Source organism: Esox lucius, chromosome 3 (genome assembly GCF_011004845.1).
Source record: "Esox lucius isolate fEsoLuc1 chromosome 3, fEsoLuc1.pri, whole genome shotgun sequence".
Lineage (NCBI taxonomy): Eukaryota > Metazoa > Chordata > Actinopteri > Esociformes > Esocidae > Esox > Esox lucius.
In genome coordinates, this window is record NC_047571.1 from 5,131,670 (window position 1) to 5,148,455 (window position 16,786).

The 16,786-nt window shown below is 47.0% G+C and overlaps 1 protein-coding gene across 2 annotated transcripts in view; it reads left to right on the forward strand.

Annotated features, from left to right (window-relative positions):
- The window catches only part of LOC105018039 (ephrin type-B receptor 1), a 249,021-nt gene that overhangs the window by 154,787 nt on the left and 77,448 nt on the right, over positions 1-16,786 (forward strand). For both annotated transcript variants that reach the window (XM_034291392.1, XM_020045462.2), the window contains exon 5: positions 2,826-3,161. In XM_034291392.1, coding sequence (XP_034147283.1) covers positions 2,826-3,161 — 336 coding nt within the window. The remainder of the gene's footprint in view (positions 1-2,825; positions 3,162-16,786) is intronic.

Here is a 16,786-nt window from a genome sequence, read left to right on the forward strand (position 1 = left end):
ATATTTATTCTCACAAGTTTATATTGTATTGTGGTTTTACTGACATTCCCTATTCCAGACATATTGCTCACCATATGTCTGCCGCAGAGGGACAATAGATGGCTTTGAGAGAGAGCAGTTTGATCAGTCGTGGAAATAAAAGTACAGAAAACATATCAGCTCAATATTTCTAAAGAAGATGCTCAGATGAATAACTAAATATGGAGCTCGGTCTGGTTCTCGTGTGGAAATCCTGGTATTGAAACTCTGGGTTTTTTGGTTAAAATGAGGCTATATGGAAATTATGTGTTCCATCCTATCTGTCCTCTCTGTGGCAGACCATAATAATTACACCATGGAGGTCATGCTCACTCTGTCACTGACCACTCAGTTGTCGCCATGGCGCTTGGCCGAGGTCACCGGAGCGACTCTACCATTCCGTCACCTCTGTGTGTTCCGTTGCTTTGTCCCAGTGCCCTAGCGGTATCCCACTTGGCTTTGCCGCAACAATGATTAATTGTGGCTGTGTTGACGGAAGCAACTGCCTGCCTTCACCCCTTTGCGGTGGGAAACACAAGGGCCTTGTTCTAATACGCTTATAGGCTTTCTTTGCTGGTCTCCGTTTTATTTTCGACTAAATTCCCTCAGCTCTCTGTAACAGGCAACTCCTGGGCTTCATCCTACTATACTTATTTAACTTTCACAGGTTGCTTCCTTTAAATTTTTTTGTAATGTTACTTTTACTTTTAATAAAATATACAGTATATACCGTGTTTTATATATGTATGTATGTATGTACAGTGTATATAAATATATAAATTGTCCTAAAAATCTTGACAAGGGACTGGATACATTGATTTACAAAAGACCTCAACCCTTAGTCTAACTGCAAGCTTGCGGATTAATACCTCACATTCACTGGAGTAATGGACTATAATTAGCATATAGAGTAGCTGTTCGTTCAGCATTGGCATGTCCTGGAACATTCTTTTAAGTGGTGGAAATGCTTCCATCAACAGAGCCGTACTCATAAAAACATTCCACTAATCGCAGTTTATCCAAGCCTTTCCTGCCCTCTGGGTGAATATGGAATATGACCTGCTAGTCCAACTCAATTGCGTCTCAAACCCTTTAGTCTGATGCACACTATACAGAAAAGTACTGGTTCTGGTGTTTTCCTGTCACAGTATTGTTCCAGGAGTTATGTGTTACCAGGTCAGCCAAGTACTGCTCAGTTTAGGGCAATTTTATTTATTTTATTAGTGAAAAAAGGGTCGCTAACTCATAAAAGGACCAATTCCTCCCCACCCCCATTTTGTAAAAGTCCCAAAGCTGAGGGGTTGAAAAGGATTGAGGGTGTAAGGGGTAATTTGATCCGATGAACCCTTGTAGTTAGTGTACAACGATGCTGCTTCCATGAGCAAAATGGAATCCTATGAGGTAAAGTTAACACTAAAGGTTACATTTAAAGGGACATTCCAATCATTTGTGTGTCCTGTAGCATTTTTTTTCCGATCCACTTCCGAGCCCCCTTCAGAGTTTTGTATACAAGAAATGAAAATGGTGGGCACTGCAATCAAGTACGTATGGCAGAAGGAGTTTATCAGGGTAATTCTTTGTCTATGCTTTGACAGGTCCTTCATTTGTGTTAGCTTGCTACTGTTTGTTAGCTTCCTGCTCTTTCGTAGCTTGCTACTGTTTGTTAGCTTGGTAATGTCTGGTAGCTTGTTACTCTTTGTAAATGTACTACTTTTTTAGCTTGCTACTTTTTATTAGCTTATACTGACTCTTAACCTATGCCCGCTCAAGGGTGCACTCTCAGTCCACACCTGCACTTCCTGTTCATCGATGACTCTGGGGTCATGTACAACTCCAAAATAAAGTATGTTGTAAACCGCCTCTCCTTCAACTTAAAAAACAAAGGAGCTGATAATGGACCCCTACCAATGACAGGGGTAGCTGTAGAGTGGGTGAAATCCTTCAAATTCCTCTGCATTTACATCCAGTAAATAGAAACTATGTCCGAACCAAACCAACACAGTAGATAAGAAGGCGCTGTAGCACCTCTTCAACCTCAGGCAGATGAAGAAATTCAGCATGTCCCACAGGATCCTCACACAGGTCTAAAGGTGTGCCATTGAGAACATCCTCTCAGGGCGCATCACGGCCTGTACTGCAACAGCTGATTGTAAGCCCTTGGGCTACCGTCTAGCAGACAGCAAGGATACAGCAGCAGCACTATCAACACGGAAATAACGGATACACTCTCCATGAACAGCCTCTCCACACTCACACTTACTCTAACACTGACACACACTCCCTCGTTGTACATTCATTTATATACAAGCACACACACGCGCATATACATTAAATCTATGCATCAGTATCATGTACACTGTGATCTTTTTGTATTTGTTTTTACTGTCTGACAATGTCTTATTGCACTGTTTTAGAATTGGCTTTACTAGCATTACTTTATTTAACCAGTTGATTTGTTGTAGTTGCCAAGAAACTACGATGTCACTACACATGAAGTAACGTCTGCTATAATATGTGTGTGTCTGATAAGACTTGGAAACATTTGATGCAGCTATAGCTTTCAACCTGCAGTAATTTCCTTGAGCCACCTTAACAAAAGCAACTATCAGGGGCAGGTCTCTCTTGGAAAACGAGATTCTGTGAGATCTCAAATCCAGTCACAGGAAACTAGAATTGAATACATGACGCTGGAAACCTGTTCATTGTGTTTTTCATTTTCAAAGCCTGTCGGCAAAAGATATCCACTGAGATATCAGTGGGGGAAAGAACCTGATTAAATAAAGGCTCCTCTCTGCATCTGTTTGTAGGCGTTCCCTCGGGCCCCCGGAACGTGATCTCCGTCGTGAACGAGACGTCCGTGATCCTAGAGTGGCATGCGCCCCGCGAAACGGGCGGCCGCGATGATGTGGTCTACAACATTTTGTGCAAGAAGTGCCGGGCAGACCGGCGCACCTGCTCCCACTGCGACGACAACGTGGAGTTTGTGCCACGCCAGCGGGGCCTAACCGAGACCAGGGTGTTCATCAGTAACCTGTGGGCCCACACTTTGTACAGCTTTGAGATCCAGGCGGTCAACGGGGTGACCAACAAGAGCCCGTATCCGGCCCAGCACGTCTCCATAGACATCACCACCAACCAGGCCGGTAAGAACGAGCGATTGCGCTCTTGCTTGGAGGGAATGAGGGTGAGAATTACGATAGGTGGGTGACGGTGATCATGAGAACGCACGTCTTTGGAAGACTTCGTGTGTCATGACGTGAAATTCCCATTAAATGACATGGGGTCGGATGAAATCCGTTTGGCCCCACTGCTGTCAGTCATCATCGTCATCATCCTCATTTTGTAGTTGTCCCTCACGTCTGGTTTGCATCAAGGATTTCTAAGTGTTTTAATGACGCTGGAAACATTCCACATTGCTCAGCACCAGTAAACGAATCACATCTTCTGCATTTGGGACTCCCAGCCTGTTGTATAACACGCTGTGCTGAGAGTGCTGGAGATATGTCGCTGTTCCTCAGTGTGAATAATTACTGGGGGGGAGTCACAGCTGACTCTACAAGAGAACTCACAAAGTGGAATATTGAAACTGGCTCTCTTCACTCATTTTCTCGCCCTATTTTCTTGTATCAAAGCTCAGGCCTGCTAGATAATTGAGTGTGTTGAGGGGTTGAGGGATTTTTCCCTTTGAAAAGATTGTGTTCAAACCCCACCCACCCCCCACCCCCAACACACACAGCCGAAGACATGGCTTGTTAGGATCCATGGCGATACCAGCACATCCAATCCCCTGCCCTATTTCTGCACCCTTTGTAGTTTCCCGATTTTATTTACTCATCAAACCCTTTGATACAGGGAAAAAAGAGAACATGCTAATGTTACTGTTTGCCACACTAACAAACATTACTTACAAGTTTGATAAAAAGCCTAGTGTAAAGAAATCAGACTTTCACAAACAGTAAATATGTTTTTTATTGGAACAACCTTTCTATTCTTTCTGCTGAATGTAAAGGTGGCCTTGTGAGTTGTTGAGACACTGAAAAAATATGTATTTTTTTCAGTGAGTATGAACAGAAATTATGCTGACATTTTTATTTTTTCATTTATATCCTTTGTGTGTAATGTAAAAGCTGAAAATGCACTGCTTTCCTTGCCATCTCTCTTCACGGCATAATAAGAACAAGCTATAACACTTTAGCATACAGCACTGACGCAATATTGACCACATAGATGCCAAAAACTGTCTAATTTTATCCTGAGTGAAATACCAGAAGTGTTTTTTTTCACATTATGCATTTGCCAATAAACGGATGAGAACTGATTGTAACAACTGATCCAATAGGAAATGCTAGTTTTCATTGTTTATTGCAAATATACGTTGGATATATAAAGTCTACACACCCCTGTTAAAATGCCAGGTTTTTCTGATGTAAAAGAATGAGACAAAGATAAATCATGTCAGAACATGTTCCACTTTTAATGTGACCTATAATGTGAACAAATCAATTGAAAAACTAACTGAAATCTTTGAGGAGGAAAAATGAAAAATAAAAACCAATAACACAATAATCTGGTTGCATAAGTGTGCACACCCTCTTATAACTGAGGATGTGGATGTGTTCACAATTAACCAATCACATTCAAACTCATGTTAAATAGATGTCATTAAACCCCTGCCATAATGTAAAGTGACTCTGATTAATCACAAATAAAGTTCAGCTGTTCTAGTAGGATTTTCCTGATATTTTCTTAGTTGCATCTCAGTGCAAAAGCCATGGTCAGCAGAGAGCTTCCAAAGCCTCAGAGGGATCTCATTGTTGAAAGATATCAGTAAGGAAAAGGTTAAAAAATAATTTCCAAAACATTAGATATACCATGGAACACAGTGAAGACAGTCATCAAATAGAGAAAATATGGCACAACAGAGACATTACCAAGAACTGGATGTCCCTCCTAAATTGATGCATAGACGAGAAAAGGCTTCCAAGAGGCCTACAGCAACATTAAAGGAACTTCAGGAATTTCTGGAAAGTACTGGCTGTGTACTACATGTGACAACAATCTCCTGTATTCTTCATATGAATGGGCTATGGGGTAGGGTGGCAAGACGAAAGCCTTTTCTTACAAAGAAAAACATCCAAGCCCGGATGAGGTTTGCAAAAATAAACATCAAATCACCCACAAGCATGTGGGAAAATGTGTTATGGTCTGATGAAACCAAGGTTGAACTTTTTGGCCATAATTCCAAAAGGTATGTTTGGCGCAAAAACAACACTGCACATCACCCAAAGAACACCATACCCACAGTGAAGCATGGTGGTGGCAGCATCATGCTGTGGGGCTGTTTTTCTTCAGCTGGAACCGGGGCCTTAGTCAGGGTGGAAGGAATTATGAACAGTTCCAAATACCAGGCAATCTTGGCACAAAACTTTCAGGCGTCCGTTAGGAAGATGAAGATCACCTTTCAGCAAGCCAACGACCCAAAGCACACATCCAAATCCACAAAAGCATGGCTACACCAGAGGAAGATTAACATTTTGGAAATGGCCCAGCCAGATTCCAGACCTGAATCCAATTGAACATCTGTGGGGTGATCTGAAGAGAGCTGTGCATAGGAGATTTGGAGCGCTTTTGCAAAGAAGAATGGGCAAATATTGCCACGTCAAGATGTGCCTTGCTAATAGACTCCTACCCAAAAAGACTTAGTGCTGTTATAAAATCAAAAGGTGCTTCAACAAAGTATTAGTTTAAGGGTGTGCACACTTGTGCAAACAGGTTATTGTGAGTTTTAAATGTAACCCCCTCAAAGATTTCAGATTGTTTTTCAGTTGAATTGTTCACATTATAGGTCACATTAAAGGTGGAAAAAGTTCTGGCATGATTTATCTTTGTCTCATTGTTTTACATCACAAGAACCTGGCATTTTAACAGGGGTGTGTAGACTTTTTATATCAACTTTACATTTTAATGTGAATTATTGGAAATCATGCCCAGACAGTTTTTCTGCTTTTCACTGTCTTTGGCAGCAGTACTCTAGCTGCTAGAACAGGCAGTTAGACAAGAAGGGGTCTGTGTTTAGTACTGCATAATGACTATGCAGACGACTCCCCTGTCCAAGACATTAGGCCGCGATTAAGGCAGCCTGAACCAAGTCGTGGAGTTGGACAGAAGCCTTCTCATTTCTTTTTCACGCTCACTCTCTCTCTCTATTCAGAAGGCTTCTGCTCGAAGGCCATTGACTTTCTCTCCAATTTCCTTGCTTTCCTTTTTTTCCTCTCCAGTTTGTCCTTTCACTTGCATGTCTTTCTCTCGGTCTCTCTCCCTCTCTCTGGCCTTGTGATGGAATGTGAATTCAGCCACTGGAAATGACAGCTTTGGGATATTTTGTCTGCCTGGTCTTTTCCAACAGTGTTCTTCATGCTCCCATGGAGTTCCATCATGAACATAGTGGCACTTATCAAGGGACCTCGAGCGCGAAGCATTGACCAAGTGGAAAATTTAAATGAGACCCATTTCATTTTTCTGTGTCTGTTCATATGAGAGAGACCTCAGAGTGTCTGCCAATGGAGTGAGATGGTGTACATCTACACATTTGTTTTTGAGTCAACAATATTTGCCATTTTACAGTTTGGTACAGTAAACTTACTTGTGTAATCAATAGTGAAGACATGAGTACTGTATGGTTGAAAGTGGCCCTTTGGAAATGTGAAGATTGTGAACCATCCAACTTGTGCCAAATGTTGATGGACATAGATAAATATGAAAATCGTATTTCAGGACACGTACCTTACTTGTGGTACAGTTTTTACACACAAATCATTCTCAAACTTACCAATCTCCTCATTCTCTATATTGGAAAGTACAGCATTTGATCACAATAACATCTGAGAAAATACAGTCTTCGTTCTCTGGGAATCGAAAGATTGACTAGAAGGGAGCTGTCTCTCTCACACACTCGCTCTTGGCCCTTTGAGTTCTGGTGGCTGACATTGAAGGAGAGGGAAATGGGGAAATAAATAGCTTTGATTATCAGGGTTGTCTAATGGCCTTTCACTGTCCTCCTTTTGACAGGCAAAATAGGTCCTACTGGACAGATAGACATAAATGTGCATTGTCTGAGCCCTACTCTGCGTAATGAGGTGACTGGCTGTAATCGTCTCTGGCTATGTTTAGCCCTGAGGGAGTCAGTTCTGTTTCCGACAGGAGTTTTTTCAATGGCAGGCAAGCCAGGCATGGATTTGGCTGTCAGGACAGGGACATAAGGAAGGAAATGTGGTAGGGTAATTTAAGAAGAAAACTTAGTAGAATGCTATCTTTGGAAAGTGATTTTTAGGCAAATGTAACACACTGTGGACTAAACAGTTAAACAGTTCAGAATGACACCAACATTTCCTGGGCAGTCAACAAAGTATTTAAGTATGTATATACACTCACCTAAAGGATTATTAGGAACACCATACTAATACTGTGTTTGACCCCCTTTCGCCTTCAGAACTGCCTTAATTCTACGTGGCATTGATTCAACGTGCTGAAAGCATTCTTTAGAAATGTTGGCCCATATTGATAGGATAGCATCTTGCAGTTGACGGAGATTTGTGGGATGCACATCCAGGGCACGAAGCTCCCGTTCCACCACATCCCAAAGATGCTCTATTGGGTTGAGATCTGGTGACTGTGGGGGCCATTTCAGTACAGTGAACTCATTGTCATGTTCAAGAAACCAATTTGAAATGATTCGAGCTTTGTGACATGGTGCATCATCTTGCTGGAAGTAGCCATCAGAGGATGGGTACATGGTGGTCATAAAGGGATGGGCATGGTCAGAAACAATGCTCAGGTAGGCCGTGGCATTTAAACGATGCCCAATTGGCACTAAGGGGCCTAAAGTGTGCCAAGAAAACATTACCCACACCATTACACCACTACCACCAGCCTGCACAGTGGTAACAAGGCATGATGGATCCATGTTCTCATTCTGTTTACAAAAATTCTGACTCTACCACCTGAATGTCTCAACAGAAATCGAGACTCATCAGACCAGGCATCATTCTTCCAGTCTTCAACTGTCCAATTTTGGTGAGCTTGTGCAAATTGTAGCCTCTTTTTCCTATTTGTAGTGGAGATGAGTTGTACCCGGTGGGGTTTTCTGCTGTTGTAGCCCATCGGCCTCAAGGTTGTGCGTGTTGTGGCTTCACAAATGCTTTGCTGCATACCTCGGTTGTAACGAGTGGTTATTTCAGTCAAAGTTGCTCTTCTATCAGCTTGAATCCGTCGGACCATTCTCCTCTGACCTCTAGCATCAACAAGGCATTTTCGCCCACAGGACTGCCGTATACTGGATGTTTTTCCCTTTTCACACCATTCTTTGTAAACCCTAGAAATGGTTGTGCGTGAAAATCCCAGTAACTGAGCAGATTGTGAAATACTCAGACCGGCCCGTCTGGCACCAACAACCATGCCACGCTCAAAATTGCTTAAATCACCTTTCTTTCCCATTCTGACATTCAGTTTGGAGTTCAGGAGATTGTATTGACCAGGACCACACCGCTAAATGCATTGAAGCAACTGCCATGTGATTGGTTGATTGGATAATTGCATTTGAAACATATGTTCCTAATAATCCTTTAGGTGAGTGTATAGTGAATGATACCGGAACATCCCAGAGGCAGCCAGCAGGAGGACCGTACTGCTTTTGATGCTGTTCTGCCCCAGTAAAGAGAGCCAGAGAAACAGGAGGAGGAGGAAGACAAAGCTAGAAGACAAAGGGTGAAGACGCAACTGATACTACAGCCGCCCACGCCCATTCCTCTCAAACCGCCACCGGAAGACTGCGTCAATGCTGCCACCCCTGGAAAGTGATTTGTCTGTCAGTTTTGATTTTCCCCTCACCTCGTCCACAGCCACTTCTTTTGTTAATAAAATGCCCCCCCGGGCCCTTACTTCTTGTCCTGTGTTTGTTCTCTGTGTCTCTCTCTGTTATAATATATATACAATATCTCACAAAAGTGAGTACACCCCTCACAGTTTTGTATATATTTGATTATAACTTTTCATGTGACAACACTGAAGAAATGACACTTTGCTACACTATAAAGTAGTGAGTGTACAGCTTGTTTAACAGTGTACATTTGATGTCCACTCAAAATAACACAACACACAGCCATTAATGTCTAAACCACTGGCAACAAAAGTGAGTACACCCCTAAGTGAAAATGTCCAAATTGGGCCCTAAGTGTCAATATTTTGTGTGGCCACCATCATTTTCCAGCACTGCCTTAACCTTCTTGGGCATGGAGTTCACCAGAGCTTCACAGGTTGCCGGTGGAGTCCTCTTCCAATCCTCCATGATGACATCACGGAGCTGGTGGATGTTAGAGTCATTGCACTCCTCTACCCTCCGTTTGAGGATTCCCCACAGCTGCTAAATAGGTTTTAGGTCTGGAGACCTGCTTGGCCTGTCCATCTTCTTTACCCTCAGCTTCTTTAGCAAGGTAGTGGTCGTCTTGGAGGTGTGTTTGGGGTCGTTATCATGTTGGAATACTGCCCTGCGGCCCAGTCTCCGAAGGGAGGGTATCATGCTATGCTTCAGTATGTCACAGTACATGTTGGCATTCATGGTTCCCTCAATGAACTGTAGCTCCCCAGTGCCGGCAGCACTCATGCAGCCTCAGACCATGACACTCCCACCACCATGCTTGACTGTAGGCAAGGCACACTTGTCTTTGTACTCCTCACCTGGTTGCCGCCACACACACTTGACACCAAATAGGTTTATCTTAGTCTCATCAGACCACAGGACATGGTTCCAGCAATCTATGTCCTTAGTCTGCTTGTTTGCAGTCTTTCTTGTGCATCATCTTTAGAAGAGGCTTCCTTCTGGGACGACTTTTCCTAAATGTGTCTATAATTTAATCTATCATTGTTATTTTAAAAAAATTACAAGACACAAAAGATCTTTTAGTATTTCTACCTTGAATGGCCTTAAACGTCATACCGTATGCATTACAGACCGTTCATCGTGTGCTCATTTTTCCCCCTCGTGAAGATGCATCACTGTTGCCTAGCAACAGTTTGTTCTTGTTGTTTGTTTAGTTTATTGCAAAGCTGAAATCTCGAAAATATTTAAAGGGAATATCAGAACAATGTCAGCAATAAGAATGACTGCCACAGAGGCTTTAGCCATGCTTCAGAGCCTTGATGACGCAGAGTCTGATGGAGGCGCATGTTCCGATAGTGATGTCTCCTGGTCTCTTGAAAGTTCATCTGACACTGGCTCTGAGAGTGATTCAGAGAGTGATTCAGAGATAATTCCCCTGTGTAAAAAAAGCCGGCTGGACACTTCCAATTCTGCATCTGCTGTCATTCCATCTGCTAATGTTCCAGGTACCTTAGGCTGCAATCTTTATATGATCTTGTGATTTTCTTAGCCCATACATAGGCTAATATTAGCCCTGATAAAATAGATATTTCATGAAATAAAACAAACTAATTAGGCATAATTTCTTGGCAACAGTGCAAAATCCTGGATCATCAGCTATGCCTGCTGTGCCAACCACAAGAGCACTCAGCCCGGCACTGGATGAAGCTGTCCCACTAAATCCACCTATAGCAGAACGGCATGAAACAGTGAAAGACGGCACAGTGTGGACTGTTATACAGTCGGGTGAAAATAGAGGAAGGCGACAAAGTCAAAATGTTATGACAGCAGCTCCAGGCCCCACAGCGCACGCCAAGCGCAACATTGAAGATGCCTTCACCTCTTTTCTGTGTTTGGTTGATGATGGTATGTTGGAGCACATCAGGGACTGCACCGTGGCTGAGGCACACAGAGTCAAGGAGGACAGCTCATGGGATATGACAGTGGATGAACTAAAGGCCTTCATTGCTCTAGTCTACATTCGTGGGGCGCAGGGTGGAAAAAGTATGGACTGGGTGAGCTTTTGGTCGGCCGACTGGGGCTATGCATTTTTCAAGGAGACCATGTCCCGAAATAGATTCCAGGAAATCATGCAATTCCAGCTTTTTGACAAAAAGGACACCAGACGCACACGCCTGCAAGAGAACAAGTTTGCCCTGATGACCGAGGTTTGGGAGAGATTCGTCCAGAACAGCATCACTTGATACCAGCCCTGTGCCGACATACAGTGGGGAGAACAAGTATTTGATACACTACAGGTTTTCCTTCTTACAAAGCATGTAGAGGTCTGTAATTTTTATCATAGGTTCACTTCAAAAATCCAGAAAATCACTTTTTTTCATAATTAATTAGCATTTTATTGCATGACATGAGTAAGAATTCGGGCTCTCACAGATCTGTTAGTTATTCTTTAAGAAGCCCTCCTGTTCTCCACTCATTACCTGTATTAACTGCACCTGTTTAAACCCTTTAACTGTATAAAAGACACCTGTCCACACATTCAATCAAACAGACTCCACACAAGGCTGGGATGGGCTACAGGACAATAGGCAAGCTGCTTGGTGAGAAGGCAATAACTGTTGGGGCAATTATTAGAAAATGGTTCAAGATGACGTTCAAGTTCAAGATGATGGTCAATCTCCCTCGGTATGGGGCTCCATGCAAGATCTCACCTCGTGGGTCATCAGTGATCATGAAGAAGGTGAGGGATCAGCCCAGAACTACACGGCAGAACCTGGTCAATGACCTGAAGAGTGCTGGGACCACAGTTTCAAAGAAAACCATTAGTAACACACAACGTTGTCATGGATTAAAATCCTGCAGCGCACACAAGGTCCCCCTGCTCAAGCCAGTGCATGTCCAGGTCCGCGTGAAGTTTGCCAATGACCATCTGGATGATCCAAAGGAGGAATGGGTGAAGGTCATGTGGTCTGATGAGACAAAAATAGAGCTTTTTGGTCTTAACTCCACTCACCGTGTTTGGAGGAAGAAGAAGGATGAGTACAACCCCAAGAACACCATCCCAACCGTGAAGCATGGAGGTGGAAACATCATTCTTTGGGGTTACTTTTCTGCAAAGGGGACAGGACGACTGCATCGTATTGAGTGGAGGATGGATGGGGCCATGAATTGCGAGATCTTGGCCAACAACCTCCAAGATCATTGAAGATGGGTCAATGACAACGACCCGAAACACACAGCCAGGGCAACTAAGGAGTGGCTCCGTAAGAAGCATATCAAGGTCCTGGAGTGGCCTAGCCAGTCTCCAGACCTGAACCCAATAGAAAATCTTTGGAAGGAGCTGAAAGTCTGTATTGCCCAGCGACAGCCCCGAAACCTGAAGGATCTGGAGAAGGTCTGTATGGAGGAGTGGGCCAAAATCCCTGCTGCAGTGTGTGCAAACCTGTTCAAGAACTACAGGAAACGTATGATCTCTGTAATTGCATGTACAAGCATAAGTACAATCAGTCAGGAGAAGGTTACAAAATAATTTCGAAAGCATTAGATATACCATGGACCACAGTGAAGACAGTCATCATCAAGTGGAGAAAATATGGCACAACAGAGACATTACCAAGAACTGGACGTCCCTCCATAAAACTAGTCAAGGAGGCTTCCAAGAGGCCTACAGCAACATTAAAGCAACTGCAGGAATTTCTGGAAAGTACTGGCAGTGTGCTACATGTGACAACAATCTCCCATATATTTCATATGAATGGGCTATGGGGTAGGGTGACAAGACGGAAGCCCTTTCTTACAAAGAATAACATCCAAGGCCGGCTGAAGTTTGCAAAAGCATGTGGCATGTGGGAAAATGTGTTATGGTCTGATGAAACCAAGGAAGAACTTTTTGGCCATAATTCCAAAAGGTATGTTTGGCGCAACAACAACACTGCACATCACCGAAAGAACACCATACCCACAGTGAAGCATGTTGGTGGCAGCATCATGCTTTGGGGCTGTTTTTCTTCAGCTGGAACCGGGGCCTTAGTCAGGGTGGAGGGAATTATGATAGCTACATTTCCAAATTGTATGTACAGTAAATACTGCAATACCTCCTGCAATTTGCAACCTTGTACATTTTTGTGGATTACAAAATATTTTGATTTCAAGCATTTTAGGACCAGACCAGACACTCGCATTTGTTGTCATGTATTCAATGCTATTATCCAGATTGTTTTGCAGTTTGCTAACTGTGCTAACTGTACCCACAAATGTCACGGCTTCGGGGGTTGAGAGGAGCAAGGAGGAACCGGAGAAGGCGTGATGGAATGAAGGTTTAATGTTTCTCAGCGAGAGAAATCAGTACAGGTATAACAAAGCGTTGAACAGCTCTTCCATTTAGTAGAGACAATTACACACAAAGACAGGGGGAGCAGAGGGAACATATATACCGGGGGAAACAGCGATGATGAGGAACAGGTGCACAAACGAGACACAGGTGAAATGTATGATGAAGACGGTGGCGTCAGAAAGCAGGTGACGTCGACCGCTGGGGCCCGCCCGCTGCAGGGGGAGGTGAACCAGCAGAGGTCGCAGTTGTCACAGTACCCCCCCCCTGACGCGCGGCCCCAGCCGCGCGACGACACCGGCCTCGGGGCCGACCCGGGGGGCGCGGAGCAGGGCGGTCCGGCCGACGCTGATGGAAGTCGCGGACAAGGACGGGAGCCAGGACGTCCTTCACCGGAACCCAGCTCCGCTCCTCCGGGCCGTACCCCTCCCACTCCACGAGGTACTGGAGGCCCCCCGCCCGGCGCCTCGAGTCGATGATGGAGCGGACAGAGTACGCCGGGGCCCCCTCGATGTCCAGAGGGGGAGGGGGCACCTCCCGCACCTCACACCCCTGGAGGGGACCATCCACCACCGGCCTGAGGAGAGACACATGAAACGAGGGGTTAATACGGTAGTCGGGGGGAAGGCGTAACCGATATGTTACCTCGTTGACTCTCCTCAGGACTTTAAAAGGCCCCACAAACCGCGGGGCCAGCTTCCGGCAGGGCAGGCGGAGGGGCAGGTCCCTGGACGAGAGCCAGACCCGGTCGCCCGGCCGATACACCGGGGCCTCCCCGCGGTGGCGGTCTGCATAGGTCTTTTGACGGCGGACAGCGAGCCGGAGGCGGGATTGTACTGCCTCCCATGTGCCCGCTGCCCGCCGGAACCAGTCGTCCACCGCAGGGGTACCGGTCTGGCTCGGCGTCCACGGCGCCAGGACCGGCTGGTAGCCCAGGACGCACTGGAACGGCGTCACGCCCGTGGAGGAGTGGTGCAGAGAATTCAGTGCGTATTCTGCCCACGGCAGAAACTCTGCCCACTCCCCCGGCCGGTCCTGGCAGTAGGACCGGAGGAACCTACCCACTTCTTGATTGACCCGTTCCACCTGCCCGTTGGACTGGGGATGGTAGCCCGAGGTCAGGCTGACCGAGATCCCCAGGTGCTGCATAAATGCCTTCCACACCCTAGACGTGAATTGGGGACCCCGGTCAGACACGATGTCCTCGGGCACCCCATAGTGCCGGAAGACGTGTGTGAACAGGGCCTCCGCGGTCTGTAGGGCAGTAGGAAGGCCGGGCAGAGGCAAGAGGCGGCAGGACTTCGAGAACCGATCCACAACGACCAGGATGGTGGTATGGCCCTGGGAAGGGGGGAGATCCGTCAAGAAATCAACAGAAATGTGGGACCATGGCCGTTGTGGAATGGGCAAGGGGTGCAACTTGCCCACAGGTAGGTGCCGGGGTGCCTTACTCTGGGCACACACCGAGCAGGAAGAGACGTATACCCTCACGTCCTTGGCTAAAGTGGGCCACCAGTACTTACCGGCCAGGGCGCGCACTGTTGGCCCGATGCCAGGATGACCGGAGGAGGGAGATGTATGCGCCCAGTAGATGAGGCGGTCGCGGACAGACGCCGGCACATACGTACGGCCCTCAGGGCATGTGGGCGGAGAGGGCTCGTCGCGCTGCGCTCCGGCGATGTCCGCGTCCAGTTCCCATACCACCGGTGCCACGATGCATGACTCCGGGAGCACGGGAGCATCATCCACTGGCCTCTCCCCCGTGTCATGCTGGCGGGACAGCGCGTCAGCCCCGACGTTCTTACTCCCCGGCCTGTAGGTGAGAGTAAACACAAACCGGGTGAAGAACATAGCCCACCTTGCCTGGCGAGGGGTCAGCCTCCTCGCTGCCCGCATGTACTCCAGGTTCCGGTGGTCAGTCCAGACGAGGAAAGGGTGTTTAGCCCCCTCTAACCAGTGCCTCCACGCCGACAGAGCTCGAACCACGGCCAGCAGCTCACGATCACCAATGTCGTAGTTCCGCTCCGCCGCACTGAGCTTCTGGGAGAAGAAGGCACAGGGACGGAGCGTGTTACGACACCCCGTCCGTTGGGAGAGGATGGCACCGAGCCCACAATCGGACGCGTCCACCTCCACGATGAACTGGAGCGACGGGTCGGGATGGGCCAGGACCGGAGCGGTGGTGAAACGGTGTTTCAGTTCCACAAACGCCCGCTCCGCGTCCACGGTCCACCGCAACCGGGTCGCCCCCCCCTTCAGAAGGGAGGTGATCGGAGCCGCGACCTGGCTAAAGCCCCGGATAAACCTCCTATAGTAATTAGAGAAGCCTAAGAAACGTTGCACGTCCTTAACCGTGGTTGGGGTCGGCCAATTACGCACGGCGTCAATGTGAGGCTCCTCCATAGCCACACCTGTGCTGGAAAAGCGATATCCCAGGAAGGACACAGACGACTGGAAAAACAGACACTTCTCGGCTTTCACGTACAGGTCATGCTCCAGCAGTCGAGCCAGCACTCTGCGCACTAACGAGACATGTTTGGCGCGGGTGGCAGTGAATATCAAGATGTCATCAATATACACTACCACTCCTTCGCACAACAAGTCCCGGAATACGTCGTTGACGAATGACTGGAAGACTGAAGGAGCATTCATCAACCCGTACGGCATCACTAAATACTCGTAATGGCCAGACGTGGTACTAAAAGCGGTTTTCCACTCGTCTCCTTCCCGGATACGCACCAGGTTATAGGCACTCCTGAGGTCTAATTTAGTGAAAAAGCGGGCCCCGTGCATCCTCTCCACCTCCGCAGAGATCAAAGGGAGAGGGTAGCGGAACGGAATGGTGATCTTGTTCAGCGCCCGGTAATCGATGCACGGGCGCAAACCACCGTCCTTCTTTTTCACAAAAAAGAAACTCGAGGAGACCTGTGACTTGGAGGGCCTGATGTAGCCCTGTTCCAACGCTTCCGTAACGTAGGCGTTCATAGTCTCCGTTTCGGTGCGGGACAGTGGATACACGTGACCCTTCGGGAGTGCGGCTCCATCAACGAGGTCTATCGCACAATCCCCCAGCCGGTGTGGTGGCAACACAGCAGCCTTGGCTTTGGAGAAAACCGTAGCCAAGTCCCTGTATTCGGGGGGAATGGGCACGGCGGGCGCACTGTCTGGACTTTCCACCGAGGTCGAGCCAACGGAAACACCCAAACACCTACCCTGGCACTTCCGCGACCACCCCGACAGACGTCGACTAGACCAGGAGATGAAGGGGTCGTGTAGGGACAACCAGGGGAAACCTAAAACGACTGGGAACGTGGGTGAGTCGATGATGTGAAATGAAATGGTTTCGCTGTGTCGGCTGTCGGTAATCAGGAGGAGGGGAACAGTGCAACTCGTGACCAGACCTGACCCTAGTGGCCGGCTGTCTAAAGCTCTCACGGGCAGGGGGGTGGCGAGGACCTGGAGGGGTATGCGTGACCGCAGGGCAAAAGACCTATCCATGAAATTCCCAGCTGCGCCTGAGTCTACCAGCGCCTTACACCGGGAAATCAGCGGAAAGCCGGGGA